The sequence below is a fragment of the Aspergillus ambiguus genome, assembly GCF_047715705.1.
Source record: "Aspergillus ambiguus strain CBS 117.58 unplaced genomic scaffold BDV59scaffold_1, whole genome shotgun sequence".
In the NCBI taxonomy this organism is placed as follows: Eukaryota; Fungi; Ascomycota; class Eurotiomycetes; order Eurotiales; family Aspergillaceae; genus Aspergillus; species Aspergillus ambiguus.
In genome coordinates this window covers 874,456-898,430 of record NW_027395514.1, presented here as the reverse complement: position 1 = coordinate 898,430, position 23,975 = coordinate 874,456, and the positions used below count along the sequence as shown (strand labels likewise).

At 56.0% G+C, this 23,975-nt stretch overlaps 11 protein-coding genes across 11 annotated transcripts; 6 read left to right on the top strand and 5 right to left on the bottom strand.

Moving 5' to 3' along the window:
• Positions 1-912: 912 nt before the first annotated feature.
• On the bottom strand, positions 913-2,194 carry BDV59DRAFT_197321 (putative mitochondrial GTP/GDP transporter Ggc1; the record flags this gene model as incomplete). Its single annotated transcript, XM_073692894.1, has 7 exons — positions 913-1,248; positions 1,302-1,479; positions 1,541-1,674; positions 1,732-1,845; positions 1,909-1,950; positions 2,010-2,047; positions 2,107-2,194. The coding sequence occupies 7 exons, from the start codon at positions 2,192-2,194 to the stop codon at positions 913-915; spliced, it is 930 nt and encodes a 309-aa protein (XP_073553174.1).
• A 268-nt stretch (positions 2,195-2,462) lies between these two features.
• BDV59DRAFT_3640 (autophagy-related protein 8) lies at positions 2,463-3,857 on the bottom strand. Its single transcript, XM_073696264.1, has 5 exons — positions 3,466-3,857; positions 3,236-3,400; positions 2,892-3,124; positions 2,559-2,829; positions 2,463-2,494 (listed from the first exon to the last, which is right to left on the bottom strand). Exons 1-4 carry the CDS (start codon positions 3,565-3,567, stop codon positions 2,796-2,798), a joined length of 534 nt encoding a protein of 177 aa, XP_073553173.1. The 5' UTR covers positions 3,568-3,857; the 3' UTR covers positions 2,463-2,494; positions 2,559-2,795.
• On the top strand, positions 3,702-6,263 carry hem13 (coproporphyrinogen oxidase). Its single transcript, XM_073687778.1, has 2 exons — positions 3,702-4,382; positions 4,441-6,263. Exons 1-2 carry the CDS (start codon positions 4,173-4,175, stop codon positions 5,548-5,550), a joined length of 1,320 nt encoding a protein of 439 aa, XP_073553171.1. The 5' UTR covers positions 3,702-4,172; the 3' UTR covers positions 5,551-6,263.
• BDV59DRAFT_3638 (uncharacterized protein) lies at positions 5,507-6,232 on the top strand. Its single transcript, XM_073696263.1, has one exon. It carries the CDS (start codon positions 5,620-5,622, stop codon positions 6,043-6,045), a length of 426 nt encoding a protein of 141 aa, XP_073553172.1. The 5' UTR covers positions 5,507-5,619; the 3' UTR covers positions 6,046-6,232.
• On the bottom strand, positions 6,186-8,975 carry hsp70 (molecular chaperone Hsp70). The gene is made up of 2 exons (XM_073687777.1): positions 6,601-8,975; positions 6,186-6,544 (listed from the first exon to the last, which is right to left on the bottom strand). The coding sequence occupies exons 1-2, from the start codon at positions 8,391-8,393 to the stop codon at positions 6,421-6,423; spliced, it is 1,917 nt and encodes a 638-aa protein (XP_073553170.1). The 5' UTR covers positions 8,394-8,975; the 3' UTR covers positions 6,186-6,420.
• BDV59DRAFT_166763 (histone H2A.Z-specific chaperone CHZ1) lies at positions 8,976-10,199 on the top strand. The gene is made up of 3 exons (XM_073687776.1): positions 8,976-9,688; positions 9,753-9,762; positions 9,812-10,199. Exons 1-3 carry the CDS (start codon positions 9,533-9,535, stop codon positions 10,003-10,005), a joined length of 360 nt encoding a protein of 119 aa, XP_073553169.1. The 5' UTR covers positions 8,976-9,532; the 3' UTR covers positions 10,006-10,199.
• A 282-nt stretch (positions 10,200-10,481) lies between these two features.
• On the top strand, positions 10,482-11,173 carry BDV59DRAFT_197316 (SNARE domain- containing protein; the record flags this gene model as incomplete). The annotated part of the gene is made up of 4 exons (XM_073692893.1): positions 10,482-10,492; positions 10,544-10,759; positions 10,820-10,913; positions 10,970-11,173. The coding sequence occupies 4 exons, from the start codon at positions 10,482-10,484 to the stop codon at positions 11,171-11,173; spliced, it is 525 nt and encodes a 174-aa protein (XP_073553168.1).
• Positions 11,174-11,359: 186 nt separating this feature from the next.
• Positions 11,360-12,320, bottom strand: BDV59DRAFT_166759 (uncharacterized protein). Its single transcript, XM_073687775.1, has one exon. The coding sequence runs from the start codon at positions 12,250-12,252 to the stop codon at positions 11,518-11,520; it is 735 nt and encodes a 244-aa protein (XP_073553167.1). The 5' UTR covers positions 12,253-12,320; the 3' UTR covers positions 11,360-11,517.
• A 3,151-nt stretch (positions 12,321-15,471) lies between these two features.
• Positions 15,472-21,891, top strand: BDV59DRAFT_197314 (glutamate synthase (NADH); the record flags this gene model as incomplete). Its single annotated transcript, XM_073692892.1, has 2 exons — positions 15,472-19,034; positions 19,083-21,891. 2 exons carry the CDS (start codon positions 15,472-15,474, stop codon positions 21,889-21,891), a joined length of 6,372 nt encoding a protein of 2,123 aa, XP_073553166.1.
• A 388-nt stretch (positions 21,892-22,279) lies between these two features.
• On the top strand, positions 22,280-22,645 carry BDV59DRAFT_166751 (uncharacterized protein). The gene has a single exon (XM_073687774.1). It carries the CDS (start codon positions 22,327-22,329, stop codon positions 22,591-22,593), a length of 267 nt encoding a protein of 88 aa, XP_073553165.1. The 5' UTR covers positions 22,280-22,326; the 3' UTR covers positions 22,594-22,645.
• Positions 22,646-22,758: 113 nt separating this feature from the next.
• BDV59DRAFT_166750 (EMI1 family protein) lies at positions 22,759-23,880 on the bottom strand. Its single transcript, XM_073687773.1, has one exon. The coding sequence runs from the start codon at positions 23,840-23,842 to the stop codon at positions 23,216-23,218; it is 627 nt and encodes a 208-aa protein (XP_073553164.1). The 5' UTR covers positions 23,843-23,880; the 3' UTR covers positions 22,759-23,215.
• Positions 23,881-23,975: the final 95 nt, after the last annotated feature.

Sequence of the window (23,975 nt, the reverse complement as noted above, 5' to 3'; positions counted from 1 at the left end):
GACTTACATGTCTGTCATCGTCACAATCAGCGTCACTAGAGCACCACTGGCCCATTACAGTGGCAATGAGAGAGACGAAGATCATGATGGCAGAATGTACAACTTCATGGAGAGACAGGATTCCAAGCGCTGGGCAATTAAGACAGTGCTCGGCTCCTCGAATCGAGAGAAAACCTACCTTGAACGAACTAGTCAGTTATTCTGAATAGAATGAAATGGGAAGCGGACGAGGACAGAGATCAACTCGAGCCTTTTAAGCCTTCGAAGGACATTGTGGTTTCGGCTAGTTGTCTTCACAGCTACGCCTTCATCCTCTGAAAGGGAGCACACTAAAGCCAATAATGTCGTCCGGCCTGAAGAACCTGGCTAGACGTCTCACTAGTGATTTTCACCGGTGTAGCCGCCGGCACTGTCTGACGTCCGACAGGTTACGTTGTGTGGAAGTTCTGTGACCGTGCCTCGACCAGAGGAGATTCTACCCATTGTACGACAAAGCGGCCAATTTCTACCTCCAGTATTAGATGCCCTTGGGTAGATATATCGATACTGACAAGGGATCATGTCACCGGGCTCTCTTGTATACTTCGGTGCAACCTATTGATTAGCATGGGGAAGATGAAGGCTGCAATCGTAGTGTCAAGGATTTTTGTACAGACGTATTTCTCCCTAAATGAGGTTTTGCTACAAGGCCTATGCTTTCACAACAACGTCAAGAGGAGTTCGTTTCTGTCCTAAATCCTAACCCGTAAAACCTTGTCTATAAAAATAATACAAATGGTCCAGCCCAAACAGAACAATCTATCATGGCACCGGAAAACCAACAGAAAGATTAACAACGCACCCTCAGAACACTAAAGCTTGCTATTATAAAACGACCTTCCCTGGCGGGTTTCTGTAACTTTTAATTCCCTCTTATACGACCTGGCCGAACGCAGGGATCAACGTCTGAGCCAGCCAGAAGCTGAAAACAAGCTTGGGTCCGGTCATCAGCAGCTTAGGCGTCAGACCCTTGAAGAAGCTGGTCGGGCCCTCGTTCTTGAGCATGTTGGAGACGATGCGGAAACCGGATTCGGGGTTCTCGAAGTTGCGGTTCTGGATACGAGTCTTGATCACGTCCAGGGGAGCCGAGACAACGAGGGAGGCACTAGCACCGGCAACGGAGGCCACAAAGTTCTGGCCCCACGTGGCCTTGTTGTAGTCCTTCAGGCTGTAAATGTACTCCTTGGCGAAGGCGGACCCACCGAAGAGCTAGATCGGTTAGCTAATTCTATGCTAAGCCCGGAATCAGGCGGAAGACGTACAGCGAAAGATCCAGGGGCGTTACGGGCAGCAGTCCAGCCAGCGCCGCGGTAAAGTCCCATACCCTCGTCGGAAATGATCTTGAAGAGGCCACGGCCGCGGAAAGCCTCGGGGTTTGTCTGACGCTTGATCTTCAGGACATCCAGGGGGAGGAGGACGATTTCACCGATACCGATCAAACTGTTCATTGGGTCAGCCAACTGAACGGTGACCACGAGCATGCGGTCTCGTGAGGACGAACCTTCCAGCGGTGGCGTGCATGATGGCCTTGCCAGTTCCCTTTCCGAAAGCATTGTCGAAGTCGGCGCCGTGGTGCTTGGCCAGGTAGTCACGGGCGAACGGCTGACCACCGTATTTGTAGATACGTTGGAGAACCTAACGGAAGGATTATGAGTCAACCGCAAACTGCATCGATAATCATCCACCACGCACCTTGTATCCAGCGGCGTATCCGAGACCGGGGAAAAGCGAGGTGAACTTGCGACCAACGGAAGCCGTGGCATATTCCTTGAAGACAACCTCGTTGAACACCTTGGCGGAGGTGATCTGCAGTCGAATTGTCAGCCGTCAGGGGAGTCGTGGGGGTAGTGAGATCGGTGAGCATCGTACCCGAGACTGGTTGCTCATCAGACGCTTCGCGGTGGTGTCGACCTGGATAACGAGTCAGCGTTGGAATCGCATGAGAAGAACGAGGATGAATTGTATCATACCGGGTGGAAGACCATCAGCTCCGCAATTCCAGCGGTACCTGAAGTTTAATATCTTAGCGAATGGGTCGCGACCCTGACCCTGGAACATGAGGCATACCAGAACCCAACAGACGGGCAGTCGCAGATTCTTTTTTGACATCCTTAGAGGCGGCACCAGCGCCGGCATGAGCAAGAGCGGGAGACATTTCGACTTGTAGTGGTTTGTTGTCTTCACACAACGGACGATTTTTTTTTTCTCTCACGAGACGCCGAGAAGCGGGAAAAAGAGGAAAGCGATCGACACGAGAAAGGAACTGGAATCCACCGACCGAGGAGAAACAAGACCCGACTGAACGCAAGGGACCGAGAAGATCAAGACGAACGAACACCGGACGAGGAGACGAGGAGGAAGAAGAGGAGGTTGAGATGGGGGAGATCGAGAAGGGAAGAAAGACAGTCCGGGCGGGACTAGGCCCGATTGGGCGCCTACATCGGAGGTCGCTGAGCTAAGCATCCCCATCCAACTAACCATCAGATAAGGACCATACAGTATGGAGCTATAGTACTGACGCAGGCGTTTCAGCTGGTAGAAAGATCACTTTCATTCAAACTACAAAGCCAAAGCAGCGAAAACACCCGAATTAACGCCTACACGCATGATAGCCTCCACCGCAAGGTCTAGCCAGTCCTTTTGCCTCAGTAGGGTCGAGCCAGGATCGATCCCATTCGCAACCTAAACCCCAAAAGAAAACGACATCTTGACGGTGAGGACAGTTACATTAATCTGAAGGAACGGCCGACCAGGGCTTAGCAATCACCGAATGTGTTCTCGCCAGAGTACCTGTGCCCGTTAGCTATAGTCCGAGGGAGGTGGTTCGTCTCAAGAAAATGAGGAGAACATACGTGATGTATAGGAAACCATCTTCGTCCTTGTGCTCCTCGTAGATGCTGCTCATCAAGGCAGCCGTGGGTGGTAGCACTTCATCGACGAAGATGAAGATAGCCTTCTCGGGAGACAGCTTAATCCGTTTGCGGATAACGTAGACGAACTGGCCGACGGTGAGATCTGCAGGGACGAGATATTTCTTCTTGTCGATCGTGGCGATATCCGACTTCTCGACTTTTTCGCAGATGACCTGTAGAAGATCGCAGGGTTAGCTTAGTGAACAAGCGGTGAGAGGATAAGTCCAGCCTCCATCGAGGGAGATGGCTCAGCGGATGCTAGGAACTCATCTGGTAAGACGTACAGGAATGCGGTCGGCGTATTTCTGACGGATGCGCTCGGCCTCAGCCTTGCGCTTCTCAAAGGGATGCTCGTCCTTGAACTTGGATCGCATGGTGATGATGGCTCGGGCGGTCTGAGCGGCTGAAAGGGAGGGATCCGAGTGAGGTAGTGATAAGTGTTGGAGATACTGAGGGTAGCTGTCAGCAAGGGACAAGCCAAGGAAGATGTTTGGAGCGATAAGGGGATAGATACCTGGGTGGTGAAGTGGAAGAACGATGGAGATGAAGATGGATGAAGATGGAGAGAGGAGAAGCGAGGAGAGAGGATGATGATGACAAAAGGGCCCCGCGTCATGATAAGGCACCACCCGGGCAGATCACGGGGCGGGAGGCGGTGAGTCTGCTGCAGCACGTGAGTCACTGGTCATGTGCCGGCCATATTTACATTTACTTCCTTTCCTCTCCTGTAACTCGCAGGGAGTCACTTGCAGGTCTATCTCCTCCTCGATCGTCACTGGATTCGAGGGAGTGACTTATCGGCTGATGGCCTGTCCGGAGGGGACCCAGAGAATGACGCTATCTCCAGTCCTCCACTTTGATCCGCGCTTAGTCTATGATCTATCGACGAGGCAGGGCACAGGATAGGTGTGTCTGTTGCACTGCCGCTTGAGAACCAGATCAAGGACCAGACCAGCTTCTGTCTAGTTCTTCTGACTCATTACAAGATATGACTCCTATCGTCACCCTTAGCTCGACGCAGGAGACGACCGCGAATCCTACTGCAAACGATGCAAACCCATGGACGATGACTCAGCCGCTGTATCATCCATAACTATCGATCGTGCATCCGGATATTCTGACAGCGGGTGGCCCCATACGATTTTGCCCCCAACGAACTCCGACATATTTTCCTCTTCTCGTCTGATCTCGACCTGATCAGCCCACCAGCCCCTTGTAATTATGGCTTTGGCTCGGCCTACGATGCCTCTCCGGAGGTCCCTCGGCCGATTCGCAGCACGTCCTTGTCGCACCCCTCGCCATATTCAACCGTCGCTGCGCCGATTCGCCTCGGAACAGGCTCCCAGAGAATCCAAGCCCTTCACCGTCTGGCGACCCTACCTGCGTCTCGCAATTGGAGTCCCGTTCATCGGAGCCCTGATCTACTCCATGGTAATCGACCCGCCTGCTCGTCTGACAATCACATTCTAAACTGTCCGCCTCTCTCCAGATGACCGAGGAAGTAACGGAGCTCGATTCCCCGTCGATCGTCGAGCTCGATGAGACCCTGAAGCAACAGTCGACCATTAGCGAAACCTCGCCGATGCGTCTTCGCATGGAAAAGCTGATCAAGGACCACCAACAGAAGATCGTGGAGGAGCTGAGCCGGATCGACGGCACGCAATTCAAAACGGATACCTGGACGCGCCCGAACGGCGGCGGCGGCATCTCCTGCGTCCTCCAGGACGGCAAAGTCTTCGAAAAGGCCGGTGTCAACGTCTCCATCGTCTACGGCGAGCTGCCCCGCCCCGCGATCGAGAAGATGCGCGCCGACCACAAGTCCTTCGTCGGTGCGGATGTCGACTCCCTGAGCTTCTTCGCCGCTGGCCTCTCCCTCGTGCTGCACCCGCACAACCCCATGGCGCCGACCGTCCACCTCAACTACCGCTACTTCGAGACGTCCGATCCCAAGGACCCGATCAACGGCGACAAGAACTGGTGGTTCGGCGGCGGCACCGACCTGACGCCCTGCTACCTCTTCCCGGAGGACGTCCAGCACTTCCACCAGACCATCAAGGACGCCTGCGACCGCCACGACGCCACCTACTACCCGAAGTTCAAGGCCTGGTGTGACAAGTACTTCTACCTGCCGCATCGGCGCGAGTCGCGCGGTGTCGGCGGCATCTTCTTCGACGACCTGGACGCCAGCTTCCTCGAGTCGTCCGCCACCTCCTCGCAGAACCCGCAGGAGACGCTCTTCTCGTTCGTCTCCGACGGGCTCGCCTCCTTCCTTCCCTCCTACGTGCCCATCATCGAACGCCGCAAGGACATGCCCTTCACCCCGGCCCAGAAGGAATGGCAGCAGCTGCGCCGCGGCCGCTACGTCGAGTTCAACCTCGTCTACGACCGCGGCACCAGCTTCGGCCTGCGCACCCCCAACGCCCGCGTCGAAAGCATTCTCATGAGTCTGCCGCGCACCGCCAGCTGGGCCTACATGGACCCAGTGTCTGGCACCCGCACGGAGACCTCCCCCGAGGAGGAAGAGGAGCAGCTCGGCGAGGACAAGAAGCCCGAGCGAGAGTTGATGGATGTCCTCCGGCATCCGAGACAGTGGGTGTAAAGGCTGGAAAAGTTTAGCATGACAACTTGTAATGTACTATAATTGTTTGTATACTTAAGACTTATCTGCATGGTTGTGTCAACGGACCGTCCGTGCTCCATACAAAAGACCTATCACGTGATGAAACTCAGCATCTCCAACTCTCAAGCAACCACCTCGTATCGCACTTCCCCGAGTCCATACCGCAACACCCACATCCGCGAAAATGGCCGTGTACCTGATATCCAAGTATGTGCAACACAGCCTGCACTATCCTATTTTCTCCCAGACAATCGACAAATCAGAGCAGAGAGACTAACGACGTACGTCAACGACAGGCTCGCCGACCCGGTCTTCGCGCTCTCTATCGGCCTCTCGGCCGCCTTCCTACGCATCCGTCGCGAAGAGCGAGAGAAATACCCCGAGCGCAGTGCGGAAATCGGCATGGGTGAGATTGTGCAGACGGGGGGACGGAGATTGCAGCGGTGGTGGGCGGGGGATTTCGAGGGATTATAGCTTCCTACTTTCTTTTCCTGCAGATCCGGCGAGATCAGGATCAGCTGATGGATTGTACATTAAGACTGGATGGAGTATGGAGTTTGAATGCTACGATACAGACGGAGATTTATTTGATCTTCCGAAATACAAGGAGAGGATTATTAGAAAATTGGTTGATTGATGTTTGTAAGGAAACTTTTTTCCCTCCCAAACTCTGGATCATCATGCGTCGAAATCTCGAATCTATGCAACCATGAACAAAGAAAAGGATCCCATCATTTCGTTAAAGAACATGAAAATTAAAAACAAACACAAGAAAAGAAAACACCATTAGTGCTAGTCTTGTGGACTGCAGCAAAGCCAAGCAAAGAAACAACCGATTCAATAACCCGTTTAGTCAAGGTCCTCGGGCTGCTCCTCGACCTCATCGGCAGTGCGGGTGGAGCCACCAGGGGCAGCGCCAGGGGCGCCACCGGCGGCACCACCGTAGGCGGCGGAGATGATGGGGTTGGCAACACTAGAGAATCAAGTTAGCCGATGTTCATGTTGGAAGAGGGAAAGGAAGAAACATACCCCTCGAGCTCCTTCTGCTGAGACTCGTACTCGTCCTTGGTGGCGGTCTGGTTGTTGTCGAGCCAGCTGATGATCTCGTCGACCTTGCTGGTGACCTTCTGCTTGTCCTCGTCGCTGATGGTAAGCTTGCCCTCGTTGATGGTGTTCTTGAGGGAGTAGGCGTAGGACTCGAGGCCGTTCTTGGCCTGGATACGAGCAGCCTCGGCCTCATCCTCGGCCTTGAACTTCTCGGCCTCGGCAAGCATGCGCTCAATCTCCTCCTTGGAGAGACGGCCCTTGTCGTTGGTGATGGTGATCTTGTTGGTCTTACCGGTGCCCTTCTCGATGGCGGAGACGTTCATGATACCGTTGGCATCAACGTCGAAGGTGACCTCAATCTGGGGCACACCACGAGGGGCGGGGGGGATGCCGGTGAGCTCGAACTTGCCGAGCAGGTTGTTGTCCTTGGTACGGGCACGCTCACCCTCGTAGACCTGGATCAGCACACCAGGCTGGTTGTCGGAGTAGGTGGAGAAGGTCTCGGACTTCTTGGTGGGGATGGTGGTGTTGCGCTTGATGAGGGCGGTCATGACACCACCAGCGGTCTCGATACCGAGGGACAGAGGGGCAACATCGAGCAGCAGGATCTCGTTGGTGGACTTGGAGGAAGTGTCACCAGAGAGGATAGCGGCCTGGACGGCAGCACCGTAGGCGACGGCCTCATCGGGGTTGATGGACTTGTTGGGGTCCTTGTTGAAGAAGTCGGAGACGAGACGCTGGATCTTGGGGATACGGGTGGAACCACCGACCAGGACGATCTCGTGGACAGAGGACTTGTCGATCTTGGCGTCACGGAGGACACGCTCGACGGGCTCCATGGTGCCACGGAAGAGGTCCTGGCAGAGTTCCTCGAAACGGGCACGGGTGATGGAGGTGTAGAAGTCGATACCCTCGAAGAGGGAGTCGATCTCGATGGAGGTCTGAGCCGCAGAGGAGAGGGTACGCTTAGCACGCTCGCAAGCAGTGCGGAGACGACGGAGGGCACGAGCGTTGGAGGTGAGGTCCTTCTTGTGCTTACGCTTGAACTCGTTGACGAAGTGGTTGACGAGGCGGTTGTCGAAGTCCTCACCACCAAGGTGAGTGTCACCAGCGGTGGCCTTGACCTCGAAGATACCCTCCTCGATGGTCAGGAGGGACACATCGAAGGTACCACCACCAAGATCGAAGATGAGGACGTTACGCTCACCCTCAGTCTTCTTGTCGAGACCGTAAGCGATGGCGGCGGCGGTAGGCTCGTTGATGATACGGAGGACGTTCAGACCAGCGATGAGACCGGCATCCTTGGTGGCCTGACGCTGGGAGTCGTTGAAGTAGGCGGGGACAGTGATGACCGCGTTGTTGACGGTGCCACCGAGGTAGGCCTCAGCGGTCTCACGCATCTTGGTGAGGACCATGGAGGAGATCTCCTCGGGAGTGAAGGTCTTCTGCTCACCCTTGAACTCGACCTTGATGACGGGCTTGCCGGCGGAGTCCTTCTCGACGTTGAAGGGCCAGTGCTTCATATCGGCCTGGACCTCAGCATCATCGAAACGACGACCGATCAGACGCTTAGCATCGAAGACGGTGTTGTGAGGGTTCATGGCGACCTGGTTCTTGGCGGCATCACCGATGAGACGCTCGGTGTCGGTGAAAGCCACGAAGGAGGGGGTGGTACGGTTACCCTGGTCGTTGGCGATGATTTCAATGCGGTCATCACGGAAGACACCGACACAGGAGTAGGTGGTACCCAGATCAATACCGACAGCGGGAGCCATTGTGAAGAGGTCGTGAGGAAAGAAAATTCGTGACGGAAGAGGGGTATAGTAGGTAATGTACAGGAGAGAGTAAGTCTGCCTAGCGGAGAGGAGGGGGAAAAGCTAGCAGATGGAGAAGAGGATGAAGAGTAGTAAGAGAGAAAGAGAGAGAGTTATGTGGGAAAATTTTTCGTGGGAAGGACAAGAGGGGGAGGAAGCGAGAGCTGCGATTGATATAGTGGGGGGCGGTGAGGGAAGGAAGCTTCTAGCAGACCCCAGCTTCCATGACTGTCCATCAGCTTCGATGGGTTTCCGCCGCCGGCGAGTTGGCTCTAGGAGGCTCTCGTTGGGTCAATGCCTTTCAGGGCGTTTCGTTAGTCTTCTGCCACGATCGATCTACTCTCTGATTCTCGATCTGAGTCTGGAATCCCTCCGTTCTGGATGTTTTGTCGCGGGGTTCGAGGGCCTGAAGGTGCTCAGCCCGATGACGTAATGACGAATTTTTCCCTCCTTCCCGTTCGGGCTCGTCTATTCTCGAAGCATCTGCCCATCATAATTCGGGGCGTCCCATGGTTAGGCCGGCCGGTTGCGTCGAATACATCATTGAGGGGTGGATGAAGTCATACGAGTATTCATATGTTCTCTCTCTGCGCGTCGATGGACATACTCATGGATGACCTCTCTGTACGCTGTCCTGCACACGCCGTACTACGTACTCTGTAGGTGGTCGCTATAGGAACGGGGTCAGTGCGGTGAGCCCTACCGCCATGCCTAAAGGAGTAGCACATTATCGACCTGCGTTATGAGTACGCCACGATTTAATTAGAAGGAAGATAACAAGAATAAATAATAGCTTGCTCTCTCCTAATGCAGTTCGATGGCAAATACCCTCTCCATCTATCACTGAGGACACCACCAAAGCAGTAGCATGTTTGTTATGATCCTACAAGACAAAAAAGGGCTCCGCGCCGTCACGGGATCCCCACCAATCAGCAGCGCCTCTTCGTAGAAAGTTGATCGAGCGCTGCGAGGCATGATCGACTTTGTTTCTCCTTAAATTCACTCGTCGTGGCCCCAGATCCTGCATCTGCCCCAATCCCATCCCCTTCTCTCAACCTCCTCCTTCTCCTTCCTCCCAACTACACTTTTACGCAACCACCATGGGCGACAACAACCGCGCTACCCTGGGCGATCCCGCCTCCAATGCCCCCGACGCCGCCGCCTTCGACAAGGGTAAAGGCAAGGCCACTGAGGACCCTACCATGGAGATGAGCATGGACGAAGACGAGGAGAGCGAAGAAAGCGAAAACGAAGAGGTAAGCCTGCGTCCAACAACAGATCCCCCACAAACAGCCCAACCGTGAAGCTAACGTCGTCTAGATGGGTGAGGGTATGTCTTCTCCATCCTACTTCCCATACCCACCCAACTAACGAGACAGACGACGACGACGACACTGGGGACAACCTCGAGCCCATCTCCGCCGACAACATCATCACTGGCGGTCGCCGCACTCGCGGCAAGACCATTGACTTCCAGGAGGCCGCAGAGAAGATCCAGGGCGACGACGACGATGACGATGACGATGACGAGGAGTTCCAGCCCAACGACGACGAGGACCACATGCGCCACTAAATCCGAGCACATAAAAGCGATACGGTTTACGATTCAGGATTTTCATACAGGCCGGGTCAGGCCAGGTCAGGTCAATTTGGGAACGGGAGCGCGAATGGGATCGAGTGACGGCGCAGGAATGGGCTTTTGTTTTTTTCTTCTCGACCGTTCATATCTATGAATTGATCTTACGATGGCTGTTTGTGTTGTAGAGTATTCGTAGCGGGTTGTATGGTCGAATCTTGGACATAAACATACTTGAAGAGGTACGTTTGTCGAGTCGGCGTTGTTCACGTGAGACGCCACCGTGTTTGTTCTCGACCGTCGGCTCTTTTCATTTTCTGGGGAATTCCGCAGACGGACGGCTACCTCACTCAACTCCTGCAACTCCTCAAGTGAATGCTTAGTCCTCTCGTCTCCGTCATGTGCGCCATCTAGTACGAGCATTTACCTGACACTGTCTATCTTCGTCCTGAACTACTCTCGTCCCGACCGTGATGGCGTCACGGTATGTACACCGACCTCCAGGCCAACCCCAACTCGCTAACCACTACATCAGCTTCCCACGGTCCAACATCCACCAGCGCGATCCCCGCGCCTCCTCGTCCCTCTTCGACTCCTACGGGGGTGACTCCCGTCCCGCCAGTAAATCCCCCGGCCGGGTCGGTGGCTACGGGTACGGAGGATACCCCGGCGATGGATACATGAGCGGCGGTGGATCCACGCCGGGGGGAGGGGGAGGTGGAGGGTACCGGTCTGCCACGCCGAACGCGAAGTAGGTTGTCCATGTCCCTGAACAGGACGTATTACAGCGGCGGGACTGACGCGAGGGTAGGGGCCACTATTCGGATGCGGTGCTGTCCCATCTGGAGTCGCAAAACGACGTCGAGGTCGAGGGCATCAGCGCGAAGGTGAAGATGCTGAAAGACGTGAGTGTCCCGGGTGTCTGTGTAGTCCATGTCACGCCCGTCTAATCGAAGCGCAGATCACGCTGGCCATCGGCGACGAAATCCGCGATACATCGACCATCTCCGACCTGAACGATACGTTTGATAACACCCGGATGCGCGTCCGGGGGAACATGAACCGCATGCTGCGCATGGCTGAGCGTACGGGTGTGGGCTGGCGCGTCTGGCTGCTTTTCTTCCTTGCAGTTTTCTTGCTCTTCTTCTATGTCTGGCTGAGTTAGGCCGGCGGCTATCGAGGCTAGTACGTATGTCCATTTGCATGCCGCACGACGGTGTTTGGCGTTGAAGTGTCTTTCTCTGGCGTTCGTCTGACGAGATTGCTCCGGTCGAGTCGGGTTGGGCTGATAGTAGTCGATTGTACAATGTACTACTGTATATAATATGACTTTGCTTTGATAGACATGACGGTGGATGCGATTCTTGCTTGCCTCCTGATTCTTCTGTACGAGTTCTGAATGATCTAGTCCGTAACTCCCGCAATAAGTATGCTCCTGTGCAAAGAACGCCGTCCGGTGACCAGCGCCATACCCGTAATACATGCAATCGTGAAACCATGGCCAACGACTTAGCCAAAGCTATCCCTAGGTCCTCCCGTCCGTCGACGCGGAAACCTCCCCAACATGCTGCGCCGACTCGCGTGGCTCGCTGTCGACGCGCGGAGGTCCTCCTCGTCGACGAGCATACTGCTCGAGTCGAACGCATCGCCACCTCCACTCCACCGCTGCAGAAACCGCCGCTGGGCTTCCGTCTCGCGCTCGCGCCGGACCGACGGCGGCGGCGGCAGGCCGCGACTGCTGGTGGTGCTGGCGCGCAGACTCTGGGCGAAGGGGTCGTGCGAGAAGCTAACATCGTCCTCGTCGTCAAACTCGACATCGGTGTCGGTATGCTGCCACTCGTCTTCCTGCTCGGAGCGATCCTCCGCCGCCTCCGGGATATCATCGTCCAGATCGCGCTCCATGCCGTCCTCCGCGTTGTCATCTTCATACCCATCCCCGTCGTCATCGTCATACGCCTCCTCGGCCGCGCTGGGGATCCCATCGTCCAGATCAGGATGGTTGTCAAAGTCCTCCTCGTCTTCGTCATCAAACGCATCGTCGTCCTCCGGAAACGCCTCGGGAATCTCATCGTCCAGATCCCGCTCCATGAACCCCTCCTCGTCCACGCCCGCATTCTCCTCCAGCCCCTCCTCGCCCTCCTCAACCAGCCCGTCGGCCTCGGCCTCGGCCTCTGCCTCTGCCTCCGCATCCGCATAAGCGTCGGCATCCGCATCGGGAATCTCATCATCCAGATCGCGCTCCATCCCCGTCTCATCCCCGCCGCCGAACCCATCCAGCCCGCCGTCGCCGCCGCCACCGCCCGCCGCCGCAGCGGCCGCGGCCGCGGCAGCTTCCTCGGCTGCAGCCGCGGCGAGGGCCTCCTGGCGCTCGGCCTCCTCCTCCTTCATGCCGAGCATGGTCTTTGCGCAGCCGGCGGGGCGGATCCACGAGTAGCCGAAGGTAGCGATGTTGGTTTTGCGCACGCGCAGGGCGCGCTCTTCGAGGAGCAGTGCGGAGAGCGTGGAGGTTGAGCTCGTGCTCGGGGCTGCAGGGCGGGCATGGTTTGCGGCATGGGCTGGACGGCGGGCGGCGGCGGCGGTGGTGTCTGTGGTGGTTGGGGTGTTCGAGGTGCGGTAGGGGTGGGAGGAGCCGAACCAGAGTTCGTGGGACTGGGTAGGTTAGATTGAATGTTTGGATGGACCGGGAGGAGTGGAGATGGGGACGTACGTCGCGGGGGGTGATGAGTGGGAGGGAGAGCATTGTGTGGTGGGTGGTGGAGGAGAGGTTGGTGGTTGTGAGGTGAGTGAGCGGGAGTCAAAACATTGAGCTTGGTTTCCTGTTTGGGAAGCTCCGCGGCTCTTGTCTACCTAAGGTACAGTATCCATGGTTGGGATTGGTTACGGCTGCACTACCTACCTACCTAAGGCAGGTACTTACCTAGTAGGTCGGATGAGCATGGCAAAGGATAGTTTACGGTGTAGACTGCGAATGTACTGCGTAGAGTAGCTTGGAGACCCCATCGCAGACTTATACATGCACAAATCGGCATAGATGTGTGCAGCGGCAGACCGGCAGACGGCTGCAGCCCAACCCACCGATCAACAGTCATCTGAGAGACAAATCATCCGGGGGGTGATTGGTCTGAGAGTTGAGTACGGAGTACCTAGGTGAGTGCTCCAGGAGGTACTCCGTACTAGGGTCCATAGCATACGCCGTACATACGAGAGCGAGGTCACCCGGGATTTCCCGAATGATGCAGACGCCCGCTGCCAATCCCGGTGAACCCAAAGCGGACAGGAGGATCGGGGGAGTCCGGAAGCGGACAGCATTGGCATCTCCGCTCGATCATGTGACGCTGCACCCCCTGCAGGGTTGGACGGAGGGAATCCTTCTGGAGGGTCGGAGGTGGTACGAGGGGTGAGTCACCGTCGGATGGGGGTACGGGATACGTAGGGAGCGTCGGCCGAGACGGTGCATGAGGGTGATGATTGGATTTAGAGGAGTGGTCAGTGGTTAGTTAGGAGAATCCAAGCGGGAAGAATGGGAGACTGTCGGAGGGTGCATGATAGACGGGTGATTGGAAATCAAATGGTTTATGTATTCCTATTAGCATCACATTATTGCGATTAAGCTCTTATCGGTGGAGCAGTCGGGATCCCGCTGATTGGCGGGGGTGGATGCCCGTATGGAGATGGAGTACGGAGTCTGGAGTCCTGGTACGGAGTACACTGAGGATATGGAGTTAAGCTGGAGGAACTGGGAGGACCGAGAATAGATCATATTGGAGGTATTGTATCCCTATCCCTATCCCTATCCCTATCCAGCCCCAGGTCGCTACGTATACATGATGAGAATGTTTGTTCATACCCGATCCCCGAAATCGGGGGGAAACGTGTCTTCGGCTGATGGAGGGGGAGGACGGGCAGGGGGAAACACCAGACTTGGCCGTTGTCGGATGGAGTGTCTGGGCGGAAGAGGGAGGACAGTGGTTGCTCCGTGCCAGTAATTTATCCAGCCGAGTGCCAATAATACGCCCATCGTCATGCCTCGTATGGGACCACACCACCGATCCTCTACCAGTGATCGTCGTGCACCGTGGGGTATCCTGCATGCTGGGAGAAGTACGTACTCCGTGCTCCATCGGATAGGGTCAATCATTTGGTTTTCATTTTCGTCGAGAAGGATCTTGGCGTCCCTTGCTCTGCCAAGATCTAACATATGCAGTATGATATAGGGATACTCTTTTTTTTTTTTATATAGTTTGTTGCATTCTTGCCTACCTCCTAGTTCTTTGGGATAAGCACTGGATCCTTGCACGCCCCACTGAATCACCATCCAGTTGGGACTGCAGGTACTTTCTGCGGATGGGTTTGGTTTCCTCCGAGAATAGGACGGACGTGAGGCCAGGATTATTATCCGAGGACGTTAGGCCGAGAGATCCCTTGTGATAAGTGGCAATGCCTCCCTGGTCCTCGGACTGTGGGAAAATTACTGTACCGTTATGCTATAAGCCCAGCCCCACCGGGTTGGATCTTGACGTAGTGGAAACCTAATCTTCTTTGCAAAGCCTGAATGCTGATTGGTGGGGTCTTATCTTGACGGTTCTTTGGATCTTCTTCTCCTACGCAGTCCAGGTGAATGAGGATGTTTACTCCCTGCGCAGGACTGCGTCGGGAGAGGCCTCGGTGGATGATTGTTGAGAAGATGTTCCAATATACCTGGACTTAGATAATAGGAGAAATAGAAATAAAAAATAATTACAATCACATAAATAATCCCACATTCCAACCACGGGTTCCGAAAACGCTCTCTCCGAAACCATCACTCTGACCCTGTAGCCCACGAAATAGGAGCTAGTCAGCCTCCTCCAACACCATTTACTGCAGTACCTACTAGGTAGAAACCTGAGACTAAGGCCTTCACTCCGTCCTCCCCCCCCTCCAGTCAATCATTCATCTCAGGAAAATCCTTTGCCACGACCGTAGTCCCTTTTCGTCGATCCCCACTGCCTCTCTCCGTCGGCTTTCTTTTCTTTTTCTGTTCGTTTCCTCTCTTCAATCCCCCTACACCAGCTCTTACCGTACCATCATTACCGTACTGCGTCCATCGGAATCGAGTGGACGTGCAGAGTGCATTCTTCCCCCCCGGAGTTCTGCCTCCCGTCGTCCCGCTCTACCTACTACCCTTTTCTGCTACTATTTCCCCCTCCTTCTTCTTCCCCCTCCAATTTTTTTTCTTCCTCCTCTTCTTCCTCTCTCTCTTTTCTTCATCTCTCCAGTCTCTCCCCGGGTCATCATCCTCTCATCTCTCCTTCTACGTGGTTGACCCGTCTTCTCTCTCCTTCACCTGCATACTTATCCTCCACCAGCGAATCACCGCCCCGCCCCGAAGCTCTCCGCGGCGATCCTCTCCCTCCTATCTCACTCCTCCCTCTCCCCTAGGTTCATTCTCTATTCCATTCTCCCTCCGTCCCCGGCGGAAGAATGGGTCTGAACTTGGAGGAAATCTATGGCCAATCTTTAGTGGAAGAGCAGTCCCCCAACGAGTATTCGGAGTACCAGCCCAAGCAGGGTTATGGCTGGGCCAACACCCTGCCTGAGCGGCAGGGTCTCTACGATCCCGAATATGAGAAGGATGCTTGTGGTGTAGGCTTCGCTGCCCACATCAAGGGTAAGCCTAGCCACAAGATCGTCTCCGATGCTCGCAATCTGCTCTGTAACATGACCCATCGTGGTGCCGTGGGCTCTGATGCTCGTGACGGTGACGGTGCCGGTGTCATGACCTCCATTCCTCACAAGTTCTTCATCAAGAACTTTGCCCGCGAAGTCGGCGTTGACCTCCCGCCCTTGGGCCAATATGCCGTCGGCAACCTCTTCTTCAAGCCTGACCAGGACTCCCTCAAGGAATCCACCGCCGCGTTCGAGGAGACCGCCACCTCCCTCGGCCTGCGCGTCCTGGGATGGCGTGAAGTGCCGCGCGATTCGACCATCCTCGGCCCCGCCGCCCTCTCCCGCGAACCCATCATCATGCAGCCTTTCGTCGTCCTCAAGTCCGCCTACGGCGACGGGAACAAGCCCGAAATGACCGACCCGGAACAGTTCGACGAGAGGACCTTTGAGCGGCAGCTGTACGTTCTCCGTAAACGGGCCACCCATGTCATCGGTCTCGCCAATTGGTTCTACCTGTGCTCCCTGAGCAACCGGAACATTGTCTACAAGGGTCAATTGGCCCCCGTCCAGGTCTATGAGTACTACCATGACCTGGTCAACGTGGACTATGAAGGTCACTTTGCTCTCGTCCATTCTCGTTTCTCCACCAACACATTCCCCTCCTGGGACCGCGCTCAGCCCCTGCGCTGGGCCGCCCACAACGGTGAGATCAACACCCTGCGCGGAAACAAGAACTGGATGCGTGCCCGCGAAGGTGTGCTCAAGTCGGAGATCTTCGGGGATGAGCTGGACTCGCTGTACCCCATCGTCGAGGACGGCGGATCCGACTCCGCTGCCTTTGATAACGTCCTCGAACTGCTCATGATCAACGGCGTTCTCTCCCTCCCCGAGGCCGTCATGCTCATGATTCCCGAGGCCTGGCAGGACAACCCGGCCATGGACCCCGCCAAGGCCGCCTTCTACGAGTGGGCCGCCTGTCAGATGGAGCCGTGGGATGGTCCCGCCCTCTTCACCTTCTCCGATGGACGGTACTGTGGTGCCAACCTCGACCGGAACGGTCTCCGTCCCTGCCGTTTCTACGTGACCGACGATGACCGCATCATTTGCGCCTCCGAAGTTGGTGCTGTGACCATCGACCCCGAGCGTGTTATCCAGAAGGGTCGTCTCCAGCCCGGAAAGATGCTCCTGGTCGACACTGTGGCCGGACGCATCATTGATGATACTGAGCTGAAGCAGACTGTGGCCCACCGGCAGGACTTCGCCGGGTGGTTGGAGAAGGAGCTTCTGAAGCTTCCCGCCATCAACAAGTCTCTTCTGGAGCAGAATGTTGACCTGAGCCATACGCTGGACGACTCCACCGTCCAGAATGACCCCCGCCTGAAGGCCTTCGGATACTCCTTCGAACAGGTCAGTCTGCTCCTCGGTCCCATGGCCGCCGACTCCAAGGAAGCTCTGGGATCGATGGGTAACGATGCTCCCTTGGCTTGCATTGCCGAACAACCTCGTCTCCTCTTCGAGTATTTCCGCCAGCTCTTTGCCCAGGTCACGAACCCCCCGATTGACCCCATTCGGGAGGCTGTGGTCATGTCGCTGGAATGCTACGTTGGTCCTCAGGGTAACCTTCTCGAGATGGAGCCCTCTCAGTGCCACCGTTTGCTTCTGCCTTCCCCCATTCTCACCATTCCCGAGTTCAACGCCCTGAAGAACGTCAACCAGGTACACAAGGACTGGACTGTTAAGACCATTGATATCACCTTCGAGAAGACGAAGGGCACTCCTGGATATCTGGAGGCTCTCGATGCCATCTGTGATGCCACCACCGAGGCAATCCAAAACGGCGACAAGGTGATCGTCCTTTCGGACCGTGCCACTTCGCCGGACAGAGTTCCTGTCTCCTCTTTGTTGGCGACAGGTCTGGTCCACCACCACCTGGTTCGTAACAAGTGGAGATCCCTCGCAGCGTTGGTCGTGGAGACCGCCGAAGCTCGTGAGGTTCACCATATGTGTGTCCTGGTCGGCTATGGTGCTGATGCCATCAACCCCTACCTCGCCATGGAGTGCATTCTCAAGATGAACCGGGAGAATTTGATTCGGAAGCAGCTCCCGGATGAGAAGGTCATTGAGAACTACAAGGCCTCGTGCGATGGTGGTATCCTTAAGGTCATGAGTAAGATGGGTATTTCGACCCTGCAGTCGTACAAGGGTGCCCAGATCTTCGAGGCTCTCGGGATTGATGACAGCGTCATCGACCGTTGCTTCGCTGGAACTGCCAGCCGTATCCGCGGTCTGACCTTCGAGCTGATCGCTCAGGATGCTTTCGCTTTCCACGAACGGGGATATCCTTCTCGTGGCATCGTTGATATTCCCGGTCTCCCCGAGTCTGGTGAATACCACTGGCGTGACGGCGGCGAGGCTCACGTCAACGACCCTGTCAGCATTGCCAACATGCAGGATGCCGTGCGGACGAAGAACGACAAGTCCTACGAGGCTTACGCCAAGGCCGAACATGAGCAGATCAAGAACTGCACCCTTCGTGGTATGCTTGACTTCGACTTTGAGCAACGCACCCCCATCCCTATCGACCAGGTCGAGCCCTGGACCGAGATTGTGCGCCGTTTCGTCACCGGTGCCATGTCCTACGGTTCCATCTCCATGGAATCTCACTCTACTCTGGCTATCGCCATGAACCGCTTGGGCGGCAAGTCCAACACTGGAGAAGGTGGTGAGGATCCTGAACGCAGCAAGCGCATGGAGAATGGTGACACCATGCGGTCCGCTATCAAGCAGATCGCCTCTGGTCGTTTCGGTGTGACCTCACACTACCTGGCAGATGCCGATGAGTTGCAGATCAAGATGGCCCAGGGTGCTAAGCCCGGTGAGGGTGGCGAGCTTCCCGGCCACAAGGTCGTCGGTCCTATCGCCCACACCCGTTACTCGACCCCGGGTGTCGGTTTGATCTCCCCTCCTCCTCACCATGACATTTACTCCATCGAAGATCTGAAGCAACTCATCTACGATCTCAAGTGCTCCAACCCCCGTGCCCGTGTCTCGGTCAAGCTCGTGTCCGAGGTCGGTGTGGGTATCGTCGCCTCTGGTGTCGCCAAGGCCAAGGCTGACCACATCCTGATCTCTGGTCACGACGGTGGTACCGGTGCTTCTCGTTGGACTGGTATCAAGTATGCTGGTCTTCCCTGGGAATTGGGTCTGGCGGAAACCCACCAGACTCTTGTGCTCAACGACCTCCGTGGCCGTGTCATCGTGCAAACTGATGGCCAGATTCGTACTGGAAGAGATCTTGCTGTCGCCTGTCTGCTTGGTGCTGAAGAGTTTGGCTTCGCCACTACTCCTTTGATTGCTATGGGATGCATTATGATGAGGTGAGTGGTCATCTAATCATCTAAAGAAAGAGAACTAACATGATATAGAAAATGCCACCTCAACACTTGCCCTGTTGGTATTGCGACCCAGGATCCTGCTCTCCGGAAGAAGTTCCAAGGTACTCCTGAGCACGTTATCAACTTCTTCTACTACGTCGCCAACGAGCTGCGTGCCATCATGGCCAGGCTCGGCATCCGCACCATCAACGAGATGGTCGGTCGTGCTGAGCTTCTCAAGGTCCGGGATGATGTCCGTACTCCGAAGCAGGAGAAGATTGACCTCTCTCTCATTCTCACTCCGGCTCATTCTCTTCGCCCTGGTGTGGCCACCTACAACGTCCGCAAGCAGGATCACCGTCTGCACACTCGCCTTGATAACAAGCTCATTGCCGAATCCGAGCTTGCTTTGGAGAAGGGTCTCCCTTGCAGAATTGAGTGTGACATCGTCAACACCGATCGTGGCCTCGGTGCTACCCTTTCTTACCAGGTCAGCCGCCGCTACGGCGGGGATGGTCTGCCCCAGGATACCATCCACGCCAACATTAAGGGCTCCGCTGGTCAATCGTTCGGTGCCTATCTTGCTCCTGGTATCACCCTTGAGCTTGAAGGCGACGCCAACGATTACGTTGGTAAGGGCTTGTCTGGAGGTCGTCTCATCGTCTATCCTCCTCGTGGCGCTGCTTTCAAGGCCGAGGAGAACGTCATAGTTGGTAACACCTGTCTCTATGGTGCTACTCGTGGCACTTGCTACTTCCGCGGTGTTGCTGCCGAGCGTTTCGCTGTCCGTAACTCAGGTGCTACGGCCGTTGTGGAAGGTGTTGGTGACCACGGTTGTGAGTACATGACTGGTGGTCGTGTACTTGTCCTCGGCTCCACCGGCCGTAACTTCGCTGCCGGTATGTCCGGTGGTATTGCCTACATTTTGGACATGAACCAGGATTTCCACTCCAAGGTCAACATGGAGATGGTGGAAGTCAGTGGCCTGGAGGATCCTGCTGAGATTGCCTTCGTCCGCGGTATGATCGAGGACCACCACCACTACACTGGCTCGGAGCTGGCGGCTCGTATCCTCCTGGACTTCACCCGTGCCCTTCCTCACTTCGTCAAGGTTCTGCCTACTGACTACAAGCGGATCCTTGAGGAGGAGGCCCGTAAGGCCGAGGCAGCCAAGAAGGCCGAGTTCTCTCTGCCCCAACTTCCCAGCACTCCGGCCAACGCGCAGAAACCGAAGGCCGACAGTGACAAGAAGGCCGAGATGCTGGACATTGAGGACAGCATCAGCGACTCCAAGACGGAGAAGAAGCGGTCTGCTCTCATCCTCGACAAGACGAGAGGTTTCATGAAGTACAACCGCCGTAGCGAGAAGTACCGGAACCCTGCCACGCGTACGCGCGACTGGGCCGAACTCAACAGCCGTCTCACCGAAGATGAGCTTAAGTACCAGTCGGCCCGTTGTATGGACTGTGGTGTTCCTTTCTGCCAGTCGGACACTGGATGCCCGATCTCCAACATCATCCCCAAGTGGAACGAGTTGGTCTTCCAGAACCAGTGGCAAGATGCCCTGAACCGTCTGCTCATGACCAACAACTTCCCCGAGTTCACTGGTCGTGTCTGTCCCGCCCCTTGCGAAGGTGCCTGCGTCCTGGGTATCAACGAGGACCCAGTGGGTATCAAATCTATCGAGTGTGCTATCATCGACCGCGGTTTCGAGATGGGCTGGATGAAGCCTCGTCCGCCTCAGACTCGCACCGGCAAGACTGTTGCTATCATTGGATCCGGTCCCGCTGGTCTTGCTGCCGCTGACCAGCTCAACCGCGCTGGCCACTCGGTCACCGTTTACGAGCGTGCTGACCGTATTGGTGGTCTCCTCATGTACGGTATCCCCAACATGAAGCTTGACAAGAAGGTGGTGCAGCGCCGTGTCGACCTGATGGCTGCGGAAGGCGTCAAGTTCGTCCCCAACACGCCCGTTGGTCCTGACAATGAGGTCTCCCTGCAGTCTCTGCGCCAGTCCACCGACGCAGTGATTATCGCCACTGGTGCTACTGTGGCCCGTGACCTCAAGGTTCCCGGCCGGGAGTTCGAGGGCGTCCACTTTGCCATGGAGTTCTTGCACCGCAACACCAAGTCCCTGTTGGACTCCGAGCTCGCCGACAACGCATACATCTCCGCCAAAGACAAGCACGTCGTCGTCATTGGTGGTGGTGACACCGGTAACGACTGCATTGGTACCTCGGTGCGCCACGGTGCCAAGTCTGTGGTCAACTTTGAGCTGCTGCCCCAGCCTCCGCCGGAGCGTGCCCGCGACAACCCGTGGCCCCAGTGGCCCCGTATCTACCGTGTCGACTACGGTCACTCCGAGGTCAAGACCCACATGGGCAGGGATCCTCGCGAGTACTGTGTCATGTCCAAGGAATTTGTCGACGACGGTAATGGCCGCGTGAAGGGCATCAACACGGTCCGCGTGGAGTGGACCAAGAGCGCCTCGGGCGGCTGGGACATGAAGACCGTGGAGGGTAGCGAGCAGTTCTTCCCTGCGGACCTCGTCCTCCTGTCGATGGGATTCCTGGGCCCCGAGGACCGCCTTCTAGGCGAGGAAATCGAACGGGACGCCCGCAAGAACGTCAAGACGCCGCCCGGCCACTACGCGTCCAACGTGCCGGGCGTGTTCGCTGCCGGTGACTGCCGCCGCGGACAGTCCCTGATTGTGTGGGGCATCAACGAGGGTCGCCAGTGCGCTCGGGAAGTCGACTCGTTCCTAATGGGCACCAGCTCGCAGCTCCCGGTGACTGGCGGTATTGTGCGGCGACCGGCCATTGATGCGGTGCCCTCGACTGCGCAGACGGTTGCTGCTTAGGCTCGACGTGGCTGGGCTGGCTCCGGCGACGTGTTGTGTTCTTGTCTATGACGCACATGATCAAATGAGTTCCTATATTGATGAATACAAAAGTTGGTTGGAGCGGGGGTTCAAAAATGGAGTGAGTGATTGTATCTAGCCACGGGTCCTACATTTGTCGGGGAGGTTGATATTTCCTCATATGCTTACGTTTATCTTATTGCTTTGCTTCTGGCTTTTTGGTTGGCCTTGTTGCAGCGTTACGGTGTCGGAGCGTTTGCAATTGCGTCTGTACATATTGATTGCTTCAATCACGTTAGATTCTTCTGTCTCCTCTATATATACCCGTATGTCTAGACCCAACGCCCACAAAGGGAACACGTATGCATACACACAGGAGAAAGACCAGCTAGACCATCACCATCCTCTTCCTCCGCAGTCTCGGCCGTCTCCCGGATGCCCGTCTCACTACCCCAGACCCAGACGCAGAAACTCTCCGCAACGTCTGCACCCGCGACACAGCTCCCTGCAATGCCGCCAACTCCCTCGCATTATCAAACAGCATGCACTCCTCCCGCATTAGGAGAAGATCGAGGTCGCCGTCGCCGCCGACCCGCGCGATATGCCAGTGACTCAGGTCGAGACGCTGCTCGGCCACCGCCACCATGTGACAGGTATTCCGGATCATCATCTCGTCGTCCAGCGGAGTGGACGGCTTCATGATGGAGCGCGGGTAGGGGCAATGACGGTGTGGGAGGACGGGCGAGGTTGTGTCTAGATCGTCTTGGGGGTCTGGGGGGCAGGCCAGTGACGGGATGAGGGATGGTGGCCCGAAGCGGACAGCCTTTTTGGGGAGCCGATGGAGGGGAATGTACTCTGGGAAAGCTGCATGGCTGCTGCTGGAGCTGCTGCTGGAGGAGCTGCTGGAGGAGCTGCTGCCGTGGGAGGAGTGGGAGAAGAAGAGGGTGTAGAGGAAGTTGCAGATGCAGCTCATGGTGGAATTAGGATTGAGGAAGTGAGATGGTTGGCTGGTTGGGAGGGATGGCGAGTAGTGCAACATGTTGGTGAGGAGGCTTTTTATATGTTTATATGCTTCTGGAGAGGGCGCATAAAGGCCATTGTCCGATAAAGAAGGGGAGGTTGCTGGAAGTTCCGCTTGGTCTTTGTCTATATCGGATGGTTCTTTCAGGAACTTGAAGACAGATAATGGAGTACAATGGGATAAATTGGAGAAGAAAGAAGAATATCAAGTCCGCTGGGCTCTAGTCTACAAAGGTATCAACAATAAACACATCGTACATACACATACATATCCATATCCACCACATTCAGGAGATATAGCTGGCTATACCTTGGCCTCCTCGGCCGCCATCTCCCGCTCCAACGCAGCAAAATCCCCCTGGAACGCATCCTCGACCGGCTTCGTCCGTAGATCCCAGACGTCCTCACTGCTCGGCCCGGTCTTGTACTTGATCGCCTTCTTGCGGTAGTGGTCGCGGATGGCCGCCTTCTTGGACTCGGCTGGGTACGTGCGCGTCTTCATACAGAGCCAGAAATTGTCCCAATGCTCGCTGCACGACCGCAGCTCGCCGTAGCGGTAGACGTTCACAAACTGCCCGCCGAACGACTGGCAGAAAAAGGCGTAGTCGAAGGCCGAGCGGCAGGACATGGTCTCGGGGTAGAGGGACTCGGGTGCGATGGAGGAGGGTGGTGGCTGGGGAGTAGTCGTGTCAGGTGCCGAGGCTGAGGATGGAGATGACGATGAAGGTGGGTGGGAGGCATTGGCTCGGTTGATGTCGCCTTCGAGACTGGCGAGGAGTTGCTTGAACTCGAGGTCAGCTTGTTCCTCGCGGGTTAATGCCCGCGGAGGTGGAGGTTGCGTTGACGCGGCATTGGGATCGGGGGATGGCTGCTGTGGGAGTTGAGGAGACGAGCCGACATCCTTTGATGGGGATTTCCACCACCAGCCCATTGTGACGTGTTGTGGGAGGAGAACAGGGAGAAACAGAGGTATGAAGATGAAGACTGACTCGATGCGATGTTGAGGGTCTAAATTTCCCGCATACGCGATGTAACGGTAATAATACGCTTTACTGTGGGGTTGT